This window comes from Brassica oleracea, chromosome C6 (assembly GCF_000695525.1).
Source record: "Brassica oleracea var. oleracea cultivar TO1000 chromosome C6, BOL, whole genome shotgun sequence".
Classification (NCBI taxonomy): Eukaryota; Viridiplantae; Streptophyta; class Magnoliopsida; order Brassicales; family Brassicaceae; genus Brassica; species Brassica oleracea.
The window spans coordinates 29,422,333-29,436,608 of NC_027753.1; the positions used below are offsets into that span (position 1 = coordinate 29,422,333).

At 37.6% G+C, this 14,276-nt stretch overlaps 2 protein-coding genes and 1 pseudogene across 3 annotated transcripts; 2 read left to right on the plus strand and 1 right to left on the minus strand.

Annotated features, from left to right (window-relative positions):
* LOC106297956 overlaps positions 1–2,781 on the plus strand; it is a 7,581-nt pseudogene extending 4,800 nt beyond the window's left edge.
* On the plus strand, positions 2,781–5,677 carry LOC106300067 (putative L-type lectin-domain containing receptor kinase V.1). Of its 2 annotated transcripts, XM_013736128.1 has the most exons (3): positions 2,781–3,513; positions 3,733–4,812; positions 5,100–5,677. In XM_013736128.1, exons 1-3 carry the CDS (start codon positions 3,276–3,278, stop codon positions 5,567–5,569), a joined length of 1,788 nt encoding a protein of 595 aa, XP_013591582.1. In that variant the 5' UTR covers positions 2,781–3,275; the 3' UTR covers positions 5,570–5,677. The 2 variants fall into 2 exon arrangements, with proteins under 2 accessions (XP_013591582.1, XP_013591581.1); XM_013736127.1 differs by having other exon boundaries at positions 2,781–4,812.
* An 85-nt stretch (positions 5,678–5,762) lies between these two features.
* LOC106300065 (paired amphipathic helix protein Sin3-like 4) lies at positions 5,763–12,086 on the minus strand. The gene is made up of 21 exons (XM_013736126.1): positions 11,917–12,086; positions 11,390–11,552; positions 11,115–11,304; positions 10,936–11,034; positions 10,705–10,863; positions 10,359–10,632; positions 10,136–10,266; positions 9,990–10,065; positions 9,881–9,910; positions 9,583–9,803; positions 9,354–9,508; positions 9,145–9,272; positions 8,768–9,022; positions 8,100–8,693; positions 7,362–7,999; positions 7,189–7,289; positions 6,974–7,112; positions 6,756–6,908; positions 6,508–6,674; positions 6,334–6,433; positions 5,763–6,246 (listed from the first exon to the last, which is right to left on the minus strand). The coding sequence occupies exons 2-21, from the start codon at positions 11,530–11,532 to the stop codon at positions 6,115–6,117; spliced, it is 3,885 nt and encodes a 1,294-aa protein (XP_013591580.1). The 5' UTR covers positions 11,533–11,552; positions 11,917–12,086; the 3' UTR covers positions 5,763–6,114.
* Between the last annotated feature and the right edge of the window lie 2,190 nt (positions 12,087–14,276).

A 14,276-nucleotide genomic window follows, 5' to 3' on the forward strand; every position in this document is an offset into this window, starting at 1 on the left:
TGAAGAAAGCAATCTATGGATTAAAACAGTCTCCAAGAGCCTGGTATCACAAGCTGAGTACAACCCTCAATGGAAAAGGGTTTGTAAAGTCAGAAGCTGATCACACACTCTTTACCCTCACAAGTAAGCAAGGAATTGTGGTGATTATGATCTATGTAGATGAGATCATCATCACAGGAAGTGACAAGGAAGGTATCATCTCTACTAAAGTTTTTCTTAAGTCTACCTTTGATATTAAAGATTTGGGTGAGCTAAAGTACTTTTTAGGGATAGAAATATGCCGCTCTAAACAGGGGCTTTTCTTATCTCAAAGAAAGTACACACTTGACCTTTTAAAAGAGGCAGGTGAACTTGGAGCAAGAGTAGCTAAGACACCACTTGAAAAAGGTTACAAGGTCTTGCGTGAGAGGGAGTTTGAGGATACTCCATTTGGCGACTTCAAGCTCAATAGAAGGATGGTTGGGAAGCTAATCTATCTCACCATTACAAGACCAGACATCTGTTTTGCTGTGAATCAAGCCAGTCAACATATGCAAGCACCAAAGGTTCATCATTGGAATATGGTGGAAAGGATCATGAGATATCTAAGAGAGGTTCCTGGTCAAGGTGTTTGGATGGGTTGCAATAAGAGTACAGAGATAATGGGATGTTGTGATGCTGATTGGGCTGGTGATAGAGTAGACAGAAGGTCAACAACAGGCTATTGTACTTTCATTGGAGGCAACCTAGTCACATGGAAGAGCAAGAAGCAAAAGGTGGGATCATGTTCAAGTGCAGAGGCAGAGTATAGGGCAATGAGGAAGTTAACTAGTGAACTCATTTGGATCAGGAACCTGCTAAGAGACTTGGGCATAGAAGCAACAACACCAATCACAATGCATTGTGATAACCAGACAGCTATCCACATAGCATCAAACTCAGTATTCCATGAAATGATTAAACACATTGAAGTTGATTGTCATAAAGTGAGACAAGCTGTGGAGCAGAAGATCATTTTACCCTGCCATACTAGAAGTGAAGATCAGTTAGCTGATATCTTCAGCAAGGCAGCAAGCACTAAAGTCTGTGAGTTCATTCATCCAAAATTTGGACTCATAGACCTCTCATGTCACTGATATCTCTTTCATGAAGTGTTATACTCTTTTTCCTTGATTTGGGGTTTTTTCCAAATGGTTTTACCTAGTTGAGATTTTAATGAGGGAATACTTCATGGCTTCCAAGCTTGACTTGTTCCATATGGTCAAGCTTGAAGAGGAGGGTTGACATGAAGCAGAAGTAAGCTGCCAGACTTGAGAAGTAAGCTGTCAGACTTAAGAATTAAGCTGCCAGACTTGAGAAGTAAACTGTCAGACTTGAGAAGTAAACTGCCAGACTTGAGAATTAAGCTAGAGAGTTATAAGGTTTTATAAGGTTTTATAAAAATTACTATACTGGAGTATTTTATTGAAGAGAAGAAGAAGAGAGAAGAACACCATTGAAATATTTTAAAACAATGAATATTTTATTTATTGTGTACGAAGACAACTTGCCTTTAAATATTTGTATCCCGATCTACAATTAAATTAAAGAAACTATTATCTCCTTCTCTCTCTTACATTTTGAAATCTATATATATCTCATACTTTCCATTTCCCTCATGTTCTTAGTTTTCCAGAAATAAACTCTTAATAATTCTCTGGTCAGAATAGCTCCCACGAAAGAAGAACAATCAGCGATTCTTGGATTCGACGGGGACGTCGCGAAACTCGCTGAAGCTGAATCATTTCTGTTTCATCTCCTCAAAGCGGTGCCAACCGCGTTTGCACGGGTAAACCCGTTTCTCTTCAAAGCTAATTACTATCCAGAGATCGCTCACCATAGCAAGTGTCTCCAGACGCTGGATTCAGCATGTAAAGAGCTGAGATCGCGCGGTTTGTTCGTGAAGCTTTTGGAGGCGATTTTAAAAGCTCGTAATAGAATGAACGCAGGAACCGCGAGAGGTAACGCTCATGCGTGTAATCTAACCGCGCTTTTGAAACTCTCGGTCTCGGACGTTAAGAGCGTTGATGGGAAGACTACTCTTAGGCCGGAAGGAAAACGCTGAGTTTTGAACAAAAGAAGCAATAGCATTACACGTACTAGTAGTAGTAGTAACACTCCTCAGCCTCAAGCTATGACTAAAGAGGAGCAAGAGAAAGAGCTCTTGAAGCTTGGTTTACCTATAGTCGGAGGACTAAGCTGTGAGTTTTCAAACGTGAAGAAAGCAGCAAGTGTAGACCATGCCACAGTTGATGCGACTTGCTCGGGTCTTGAGGTTAGAGCGATAAGACGCGAGAAAGTTGATTGCACAGTGTGAAGGAGGAAGGTTTGTTGAGAAGATGATGACGTTTCTTGAATCAGCAGAGGAAGAAGTGAAGATGGCGAGAGAAGAAGAGAGGAGAGTAATGGAGCTTGTGAAGCGGACAACGGAGTATTATCAAGCAGGTGGTAGTGTAAAGGGAAAAAGCCCTCTTCATCTATTTGGTATTGTGTGAGAGTTTCTTGCCATGGTTGATAAAGTATGCTTAGATGTTATGAGGAGTCTGCAGGGGAGGAATATAGCGAGTTCCGGGTCGCCTTCAAGACAGAGAACCGGCTTTAAGTTCCCGGTTTTGCCTCCAAATTTCATGTCGGATAGGTCTTGGAGTGACTCCGGTGAATCGGATTCTGATATGTGAGAGTCTAGGTTTCTTTTTCTGTAGATAATAGAATCATGGAGTATTGATCTTTTATTGAAAGGTATAGAATCGTGGATAGATTCATATGATAGATCCTTAAGTCATGACAGAACACAATGCAAAACACTGTCTTGTTGTCTACTAGTAGAGTCGCTTGGTTTCTCAAAGCATTGATAAGTCTCAACATTTTTTGCAAACGTTCTATCTTTTATAAAAGCCTATGAACAGTTGAACACACACAAGAATCAACTAAGTAATTAATCAAGAAACGAAGACATACATAGAAAGCCCTTAGTGGAGGACATGTTGGGGAAACGGATACTTGATGTAAGATATAATGGTCCCAATGGTAAACCAAATTAACATTTCATAAGGCAGATCTTTGACTCAGAGGAGTAGATAATATTCTACTCCCTAATGCATATCGTTTGCTGGCTCAACGATATTAAATAAAACTTAATTAAGGTTTGATCATTCATTGTTCAGCACTTCTATTGTTTTTTTTTCTCTGCCTTGACTCCCTCCTGGAGACTTTTTATCTTGGCATGAAAATTTGGTTGTGTTATCAAAGATCAATCAATGATGTTTCAGCTAATTATGGTATTGTTGTTGTTCCTGTTCACCCCCAAGAAGGTAGTTTGTCAGGGAACAAACACAAACGATGGAGAGTTAAACTTCAACGGAGGAAAAAATCTGTATACCACTGGATCAGCGAATCTAAACAATAATGGTTTGCTCACACTGACGAATTCTACACCACGAACAACTGGTCAGGTATTCTATAATCGTCCACTTCAGTTCAAGGACTCTATTAATGGTACAGCCTACTCCTTCTCCACCACTTTTGTTTTCGCTATTGAGTTTCATAATGGGTCTTATGGAGGATTTGGACTTGCCTTTGTTATTAGTCCTACGAGAGGCTTTCCTATATCTTTTCCACGAAACTATCTTGGCATTTTCAATATAAGCAACATGGGATATCCCTCAAATCATATTGTAGCTATTGAACTTGATACTACCTTTGACCAACCATTAGGGGACATAGATGCCAACCATGTGGGCATTGACATCAATAGCTTGGTTTCAGACAAAGCTGACTCAGCACATTATTTCAAGGATGATGGTACACCTACAAACCTTTCTCTTTCCAGTGGAGATCTTATGCAGCTGTGGGTTGAATATGACAGCAAACATAAACAGCTTAATGTCACACTTCATCCTCTTCTTGTCCCTAAACCAAAGATTCCACTCCTTTCTCTGCAAAAGGATCTTTCTCAGTATTTGCTTGAATATATGTACATTGGCTTCACATCAGCGACGGGGGAGCTAACTGCATCTCATTATATATTTGATTGGAAGTTCAAGATGAACGGGACGGTTTCAGATATAAACCACTCTCGTCTTCCAAAAATTCTCTTGGAGGATCAGCTAGAGAGCCATAGTCTAAAGAGAATTTTAATAATCAGTTTGAGTGTTTCAGGCGCAGTACTTGTCATCTTCCTGATTCTTGGTTTATGGCTCTTCCTGAAGAAGAAGAAGTTGATGGAAGTTCTTGAAGACTGGGAGGTACAGTTTGGTCCACATAGGTTTGCTTACAAAGATCTACACACTGCCACAAAGGGTTTCAAGGGCACTGAGCTTCTCGGTAGAGGAGGATTTGGGAAAGTCTACAAGGGTACATTACCAGTTTCTAACATAGAGATTGCTGTGAAGAGAGTTTCTCATGATTCAAGACAAGGAATGAGAGAGTTCATTGCTGAGATCGCAACCATTGGCAGACTCAGACACCCTAACTTAGTTCGGCTCCAAGGCTACTGCAGACACAAAGGTGAACTCTACTTGGTATATGACTGTATGCCAAAAGGAAGCCTTGATAAGTTACTTTACCACCAACAACCAATGGAAATTCTAGATTGGTCTCAAAGATTCAAGATCATCAAAGATGTATCTTATGGGCTCTGCTACTTGCACGAGCAATGGGTGCAGGTCATTATCCACAGGGACATTAAGCCAGCCAACATTCTTCTTGACCACAATATGAACGCTAAACTTGGTGACTTTGGTCTTGCAAAGCTCTACGATCATGGTATTGATCCTCAGACCTCTCACGTGGCAGGTATGCAGTAATATCACAACATGGTTCTGGGTATAGCCAGGTGAAAATTAGTCTGAGACTCCCAAAAAATTTAGAGTTAATATATATGAAAATAGGTCTCCAAATTTTTCTTCAAAATTTTTTATTGAAATTCTTAATAAATTGTTTAAGACCCCAAAATCTGAGGGCACATTTGACCCTGCCCAGAATGTCAAATGCACTTGCTAAATAGTTGTTGTACATGAAATTTATGTGTGTTTATCCCTAGAAAAGGTCTTGCACTAACAGTGGTTTTAATTCTTACTAAGGCACACTTGGTTACATTTCACCTGAGCTCTCAAGAACAGGAAAGGCAAGTACAAGCTCTGCTGTATTTGCACTTGGAGTGGTAATGCTAGAGATTACATGTGGACGAAAACCCATATTGCCACGAGCATCGCAAAGCAAGATGGTTCTGAATGACTGGGTGCTAGAGTGTTGGGAGAACGGAGATATAATGCAGGTACTTGATCATAAGATAGGGCATGAGTATATTGAGAAGCAAGTGGCGTTGGTTTTAAAGCTTGGCCTACTCTGCTCACATCCGGTAGCAGCCATGAGGCCAAGCATGTCCAGCGTCATTCAAAATTTGGATAATGTGGTACAGCTTCCTCATAACTTACTTGACATTATGAAAGATCAAGAAATTAAAGGAGGTGGTGAAGCACCGGATTCTCCTGCATCCAGATCCATTACTCCATTGACCTTTACAGAATCGTTTCTCTCTCGTGGGCGGTAAAGACTAAAACCACACACTAACTTGAAATCATCTTTGTGTCCAAAATTTGAGACTGTACACTAACCAACAATGGTTTTTATTTTTGTTTTTTGTGGAACTTACTTTCAGTGCATGCTTCTTGATTATCTTTGCTGGTTGATTGTCACAAGTTTGTAGTTTGTAAACTTGGAAACGAGAATGAAACAGTTGAAGCTGATTAATTCACCAATTTTGCATTCATGTGACTAATGTTGGAAAGAATATGTACCAAACAAAGAGATGAACTTTATGTTAATGTTACAACATACAAAAAGCTTTATATACACCAATTGTGGAAAAGCTTAATCCTTCTCAGTATTCCTTCGATCTTCTCCTCCTTCCCTTTTCTATTTTCAGTGAGATTTCAACAAAGGAGCAGAGGCAACAGCAGCAGCATAGGTGAGAGAGTGCCATCTTTAGTTTTCTTCTCTTCTGACAAAATCTCAATCCTGATGTATAACAAGCAAAAAGAATGGCATCCTTGTGTCTTATTCACGAGCGTTTGCCTGAGTGTAAGTGAGAAAATGTCATTGGCTGGCGAGAAGTTTTTGGTATCTTTGTATCCTCCTTTCCCTAATTAAAGAATCGCTGCTTTGGTTCAAAACCTTCGTCCTCTTAACACGATGCAATACATCCTCTGTGTCAAATACATACGAGACCTGCTACCACACACACAATTGCTTTATATGCTTAAAGTCGTTATCATATGAACTCCACAGTGTTCAGCAGAGAATAAGACATTGTACCTTTGAAGAACTGCATGTTATCTTACACTCCAAACCGTTTATAATCTTAACTCCATCCGTGGTGCAGAGCTCATCGTCATCACCGTTTTTACGTTTATTCCTGGAGGAAAAGAAGAGACATCTGATCAGTTTCCTCCATTATGGAATAGTCCTTTGTAAATGCTCTCTACTTACCGGTTTAGATAGATTCGAGGATTCTCTTTCACCTTAGCTTGGCTGGAAAGGAATTGATTCTGGAGGTAAGCTGCAAAAGTTGGGTCCATGGATATGGAAGTCACATCAGGCTTATCATGTCCATAGTCCAGAAGCTGAATAGATAATGTTGTTGGTGCTGAAATCTCCTGCAGAAACAAAGGATGTAAATCATATGAAGGTCCTGCATCATAAGCCAGACTGGTCCAAACAGTGGAAGTAGCTCTTACACATTCAATGCGGTATACATCTTCATCAGGAAGAAGAACACGAGCGTTTTCATAATAAACATCATCGAGGTACTTCTCAGGCTTTCTTGATTTCTCATATGAATACAGCTGTTGTAGTTTGCTGTCCATCTCATCAGCTGCTACTACTTGGAGCTGAAGAATCACATTGGTTAGTTCAATCACAAGTGAAGAATAGATGAAGAGAAGAGAAACCATACATGCTTGATGAGCTTGTAGATCAGTTTGTCTAATGTGAAGAGAACATATGACTGTGTCCCAATGATTGCTCGGCAGTCATCTTCAAACTTGGAGTTATCAGACGTGCCATCAAGCAAGTTGTAGAGAGCATTCATGAATCTGTTCCAAACAAAGCTTAGATGTGTAAGCAGCAACAAAGACTCATCTGCATAAAAGACCACAAGGGGACACTCACCTGGCGTAGGAATCTGCAGGGTTTGTTGAATTTGAGGTCTTCCACATTCTTTCAGGACACGATGAATTGATCTTTGCTGATAGTATTCTGTCATACAAAATCTATTTACAAGTAACCACAAAAGGTTAGCTATAGCCCCCATTGATTTGCAGATTGAGTAGTGATGTGTTTACCTGATGAAGCCTGAAAAGAACGTAATAAGAGTCATTCCCATAAAAGACTATTGAGTTCTTCTTCTGAGAATCATCTTTGTTGTCCTTATCGAGTATAGCTGGAGGGACATACTTAGACAGAGGCTTCACATGCAGCAGGCTTCGCGCATAAACGGGCAACACAGGCCTATTTCCTTCAGCATCAGACATACCTTCTTCAGCTTCAGCCTCACCTTCACTTTCTGCCTTGTTATCATCTTCAGGGTAACAATCTTCTTCACCATCACCAGACTCAGTTCCAGAAACATCACCGTTATGAGATGTGTTTCCGCTGTCTTCTGATGATCTTGGTGCACTTTCATCGCCTTCATCATTCGCATTAGCATCATTCTCTCCACTACTTCTCTTGTTTAAGTTATTTTCATTCTTACCATTGCTGAGAGCATCCAAGTCATTCTCTGCAAAGTTATCTTCCTCAAAATCTCCCGTAGGAGAAAGCTCACCTTCCTCTCTTTCAACTTTGGTTTCCCCAGCAGAGACTTCGTTAGATCTTTGATTATTCGATGTTTCAGCCAATGTACCATTTACGTGGTTTGGCTTCAACTCCATCTCCATTCCACCGGTTAAACCACCAGGTTTTGGAATACTATTGCTAAGCCCTGCTCAAGTAATAAAAAAAAGAGATAGATACCATTCATCATCTACAAACAAGAAGATCTCCAAGAGTATTCTTATCAAGAAAAGTTCAAAAGTTCTTACCAACAATGGATAAAACGCTGGTTTTCCCATTCCTTTGAGGTATCAATCCATCTACAGGTGGTGAATTTGAGCTATGCACACGTTCAATAGTAACAGCTTCTTTGGTTTCAGGCCTTTCTTCAGGTGTGGTTTGATTTTTCGAAATTTTATCATTCTGAATGTTGTCATTTGAAGACTTACTGCCGGTGACATCTCTATCGGCTTTTCCAGGGCCATTTGACCGCACAGTGCTGGCAACAGTAGCTCCATTTTGAGGACTGCCCGCACTTGCATCGCCACTTTTTATATTCTGGTTCGTAGTAGACTTGACGGCATCTTCTCGGTCTTCAGCAACTTGAGGGCGAGAAGGAACACCAAACATCGGTTCCAAAAACTCTGTCCACACCTTCATAACTTTATCTAGCTGTTCTGTTGAACACATTTCTCCACAAGAATACTTGATCAGCTGATAAAGATCCTCGTGTAGATCAGGATCCAGATAATCAAAACTCATGTTGGAGCAAATAGTTCGCCTGTTTCCACCAGCAAGAGCAAGAAGTGCATCATCCTCTACTCGCTTCTTCTCAGAGATCTCTTTTATCTCTGCCAACAAAGCTGCAACGAAAGATACATAAGAATAGTGTAATACACTTTGTAGGTAGAGATGTAACGAGAAAGAAAAATAAAACCTTTTGCGCTCAGATTCTTTGAATCCTGCTGTTTGAAATAGAAACTGCGATGGTCAAGTGATCTGTGGTAGTTCTTGGTGTATATATCAGCCCATACTTTGTTAAACTCAGAACGACACCTTCCCCATTCTTCTTGCTTCTGTTTCAAACGTGTCAGTATTACAGGTAAAGCAAGATATGCATTCTTCTTTAACAAATCAATCACATCCAGCCCGTGGTCACCGTATAAACGTTCTATGCACCTTATGTTTAGAGCTACACAAGACAATAACACAACAATATGTGTCAGCCAGAAATGGCAACATGCGGCGTGGTCTTAATAGTAAATATGTATATGTAGAGATTTTGGCTACTATTAACTGCGGTGCGGTGTGTACCTGTGAGGTGATTCTCTACACAGATGGGAGTATCGGTTTTCAATTCATTATTGTTAATCTTTGCCAATAACTCTTCCACTCGGTTGGTAGCTGAGTTCACAGACTCTAATAGCATGTCTAGCTCGAACCTAAAGGCGCAACAACAAACAAAAATATTCACCAAATCCAAACCTTTTCCTTCCAAATAGATATAAGTTATACTCACTAACCTGTCATCTTCACAGCGGAAGAGGCTCTCTTCGTACTGGTTCTTACGCATGTGTTTGAATGAATAATCTTCACTTCCTGAAGTGACAGAGACCCAATGATCATTAAGCACCTGGCTACCAATCTCCATTTTCTGGCTTGCAATAGGAATTGGATACTGCAAGAATACAATCCTTTAACTAATGAAGCAAGAGGAGATGATTATTCCATGATGAAACGTAGCAAGCATACATTCTTTGGAAGTAACCGGTAACTAGGAGTGCATTGTTCACAGTTGGAGAGATCTAGTTCGCTGATAGGTTTAGCCCATTTCTGGCTCGCTGCCGCCTTTTCAAGCCTCTCCTTCTCACGGTCTCTTTCTCTAAGCCTTTCAGTCTTCTCACGTTCTCGGTCTGTATCTTTGTCCTGTGACTTGGTAGGCTGAGGAAATTTTCCATCACTCCACAAGGATTCTGTAGTCACAACAATCCAATAGTTAGAGAGCTAATTTTGATTTCTTTTCAACTCACTCGACTATAGCTAGACTTACTCTTAGTCACAATACTAGAGAGTAGTCCATCTGCAGAAAGTAAAACAAGACTTGGTCAAATCGTAACCTTTAACTTGCATTATGTAAGAAGAGAAAGTTGCCTAGTTACCATTCTTTTCACACTGAACCAAAAAGACTCTGAAGGCTTCCATGAGTTCTGGATATCCTCCAATTAAATTACCCACCTGATACAATAATAGTTTCATAAATTTCAATTTGCAGAGAGGAGCTCTAAGGTCAGGCATATAAACATACCAAAGACTGCAACTCTGGTTGGCTGATTATTTCCTTTGAAAAGAGATTAAGACATCGTAAGAACTCTTGGTACTCAGAGGTATTAAGCTTTGCCTTCACTCTATCAACAAAAGCAAGTTCTTGGACATGGCCTGTCATAACAAAAATTCAATTTCAGGAACACAACGAATTAGCAGACATAGGCTGCGTGAAATCGATTATCATCTGGTGTTTTCTTAGCTACCTTTATCATCTTTAGTAGATGAAGTGGCAATGGCTCCACAAAACTTGTCTCCTTCTCTACCCTGATTCGAGGTTTCAGTAGAATCTTCATCCCTTAGTGTCAGCTTCTTCTTACTGTGGAGGAAATGCCCTTTCTGGTCATCCATGTAATCATTCTTTTTGTCAATGCGTCTAACGTCTTCTTTACTTTCTTTCAACAAAGATCTCTCCTGGTCTAGCTCCATATGTTCAGTTTTGAAGTCATGGTCAGCATGTGACGCATTGATCCGGTCCTTCTGCAACAAACAAGCATATCAAAGCGTTATCTCACAAATTACTTCAAGAGAGAAACAAACAGAGAGAGGAACCTTGTCAGAGTCTCGCATGGTGGGAAGAGATTTAAAGCCTCCTCGGTCAGGTACAGATATTTTCACAAGATCATTAGTAGAGGTAGTCCCTGAAGTATCTGGGAGAAAGTGAGTGAACTCCACAAGCAAATCATGATGGTCCCGGAAAAGGATAGCCACCTGCAAGATTAACCATATCAAACTAAGACAACCAAAAACAATATAAAGTGGAAAAAGCTACAAAACTAATACCTCCTGGTAGACCTCAGTAATGGACTTGTTCTCCTTTCTATACATGTTCAGAATGTCTAAAAACGATTTGTATACACGGTCATCACCTTGAAACCTTGTCTGCAGGAGAAATGATAATAATAACAACTTTAGAAGCAAAATGTAGCAAAGAGAAAAAAAAGAGAAGTGCAGTCACTAACCTTAATCTTGTTGACAAAGCTAATAGCTTCCTCAAACTCAACAGGCTTCTTTGGGAGAGGTTGGTCATCTTCTTCAGGTAAGAGAGTTATCTCAAAACCCTTTGGTAAGAAAGTATTGAAACCCAGGATCAGCTCTCGGTTCCCTTTGAATAGCTCTTTCACCCTCAAGATGACACCGCTAGTATCAACTCTACAAATTTTCAAAAAACAAAAAAAATCAAACTTAGTCCCCTAGAAATGAACTAAAGAGCTAAAAGAAAACAAAACTAGATTACCTCTGAGCTTTAAAATCTTTCATGACCTCAAGAAACTCATCATACTTTTCGCGTTTATCTGCAAACTTATCCTTGACAGCTTTGAGATACGCAAGTGCATCATTTGTAGTCAGCTTCTGCGCACTTCTTCCTCCTCCAACCATGATTTAAAATTTAGCCAGAGCTTCATTAAACACAAACAGAGAGAAACACATTACGCATCCAAAGTCTTAAAGGGTTCATGTAAAGTCGAAGACTTTGATCTTTTCTTTTTTGGAACCGCAAATCAAATCTTTAGAACATTGAAAATCAATCAAGAACTCGGAGGCAATCTCAACTTAGAGCAAAGCAAGCAATAGATCTAGGCAAGTAGAGAGCAATCAAAGCTGAATCGATAAGGAGTTAGAAACAAATGAAGCTGCAAAATTCGATCTTTTAACTTAAATCTTTGGATTGATTTTTTTTTTTTTTGACATTACGGCGCTTTGAGATAAGGGAATTAGACATATAAAAAACACGCAACAGAGAAAGATCATCGGGAGAGTTACCGAATTTCGTGGAGACAGAAGTTTACAAACACAAGGCTTTCCTCCTTAACGCACACGGAAACCACATAGCAGGGAGACAACCAGAGACTTTAAAACAGAAAATATGCAGACCAAACTGAGAAGACAAAAGTTAACTCTTTTTATGATGAAGATGAGAGAAGAGACTTCTCTAATGATATTTTTTACGTAATTTTTTTACTCTTTCGATGTTTTGATAAATAAAAAACACTTTCCTTCTTAAAGATAAATTTTCATATTTTTTGTTGACAAATTTGTTTTTCATATTTTTACATTTTTCATAAATTAATAATAGTAAATTATAAAAATTTGAAAAATCCAGTTATATTTATTAGATAATCAATGTATAACTACCGCATAATCTGTGTTATATATTTTACCTAACAACTTTACAAAAAAAATATTATGTGTTAAGCGCAAAACATATATCTTTCAAAAATAGAACAAAGTATTAAATAAGACTATTATCTCAGAAAATATTATTTTCTCTTATTATTTTCTTTCTATTAAAACAAAAACACAACTCGCTTATTATATCTTTTGTTCTTCACTATCTTTTATTTTATTTGGGACGTTATAATTAAATATATAAATGAAATGAGAAAATTGAATAATAATGGGAAAAAAAAACAAGTTGAAGACAGCCGTTGCTAGGTTGCTTATAGGTTAGGTTACCGGTTATAGCCGGTGAGGTTAATTGCGGATTAGGGCGCAGAGCAAGGGATTGGATTGAGACCCTACTCGCAGTTGAGGTTATGTTATTGTTAATTTTGTGATTGATGAGGATAAATAAGGAAGACCATGTAAAGTTAAACTATCAACGTCATGTGCTCGAGTTAGTAAATTCGAGGCTCTTTTTAATAATCTGAGGAAGAGTTTGCCTGTTTTCTTATTATATAAACTACATCATTTCTCTCGTTAAGCAGATAATATATTTAAATTTGTTATATTTATCATTTTATTTGTATCTAAACTTTTATATATTAAATTATATATAACTAATTTTTAATTTTGATTTTATTTTTATTTTTTTAGTTTGAAGTAATTATTTCTATTATATGTAACACAATTAACTAATAAAATATAAATAATCAAGTCCAAGATTTTAGAGTTATGTAAAAAAAAAATTATGTATAGAACATAAATTATCTTAGGGGGGTTATTGGTTTAAGAATTCTAAAAGAATTATAAAATTTTGAGAATCCATTGTTATTGGTTTACAGATTTAAAAAGTCTTATCAAAATCCATTGTTATTGGTTTAAAAACTTTTAAATTCCATTCAAATCTTTTGTATTCGTAAAGTTTAGTTATTATGGATTTTATCATTCTATTGAATTCTATTGTTGTTGGGAGGTGAATTTCTTATGTTTTTCCTCATAAAACTAGACTTTGAAAATATCATCTATTCACATAAGATTTTTGAAATCTGTGTAATAAGAAAAACATGCACATATTGCAACTAAACTCACGTGAACACATCAAACCAAACTCAATAATGGTGAATCAACTAAACTCACATGATCTTTAATTCATTATATTTTTCTAGTTTCTTATTTAATAAAACAACCGTTTGATTCAATAATGATGAAGAAACCAAACTCACATTGATAACAAGAATGGTGTTTCAAAATCACGCCATCCACGTTTAATTCCCTCCACAAGTAATTCAATCAATACTTTCATTTCATCCTGAGTCCATGAATTATATTCACCTTTTTCCTTATCCTCCATTGTAATCTTATTCAAGAACTAACTAATAGTCAGAAGAAGTAGATACATGTATGTAGCTGGACACGAGAAGGAGAAGGAGAAAAGGAGAAGGAGAAGAGAAGAAGATATGGGTATCATTGTGTCAATTACGTTATGTTTATATATATGGTTTACATCTAGATTTTGTTTTTGGAAATGTTCTAAAGAGATTGTTATACATTGCCTTATAAGAAGAAATATTTTGAAAATAATATATTATGCAAATTCATAAAAATCAATAAAATCTACAAAAGTCAATACAAAGTATTTGATAGAACTTTGGAGAATAATTGTTAACTCTACTTAACTTCTAGGAATCTGTCAACTTTTAAAATCACTTAACTCCTTCTGAATTCTGATTCCAATAACCCCTTAGTTTAAAAGATCGAAATCTCATCTCGAATAAATTTACGAAAGAAAAAGTACTCCAATAACCTACTTAAAATATAAAACCATATTTTCAAAAAAAAAACGTACTTAATAATATTTTTTTACGTGTAATAATTGAAAACTGACAATTGAATATCGATCTAGAATATTATTTTAATATATCTAATGGAAAAATATTAATTGGAATTTTGTAATATTACAT

Bases quoted from the DNA above. Each gene is read 5' to 3' on its own strand.
- LOC106300067 (XM_013736127.1), top strand. From the start codon at position 3,276: ATGATGTTTCAGCTAATTATGGTATTGTTGTTGTTCCTGTTCACCCCC. The intron at 4,813-5,099 runs GTATGCAGTAAT...ATTCTTACTAAG, and splicing joins TCAGACCTCTCACGTGGCAG to GCACACTTGGTTACATTTCA.
- LOC106300065 (XM_013736126.1), bottom strand. From the start codon at position 11,532: ATGGTTGGAGGAGGAAGAAGTGCGCAGAAGCTGACTACAAATGATGCA. The intron at 11,035-11,114 runs GTTAGTGACTGC...TTTCTCCTGCAG, and splicing joins GCTTTGTCAACAAGATTAAG to ACAAGGTTTCAAGGTGATGA. The intron at 9,023-9,144 runs GTACACACCGCA...TGTCTTGTGTAG, and splicing joins TGTAGAGAATCACCTCACAG to CTCTAAACATAAGGTGCATA.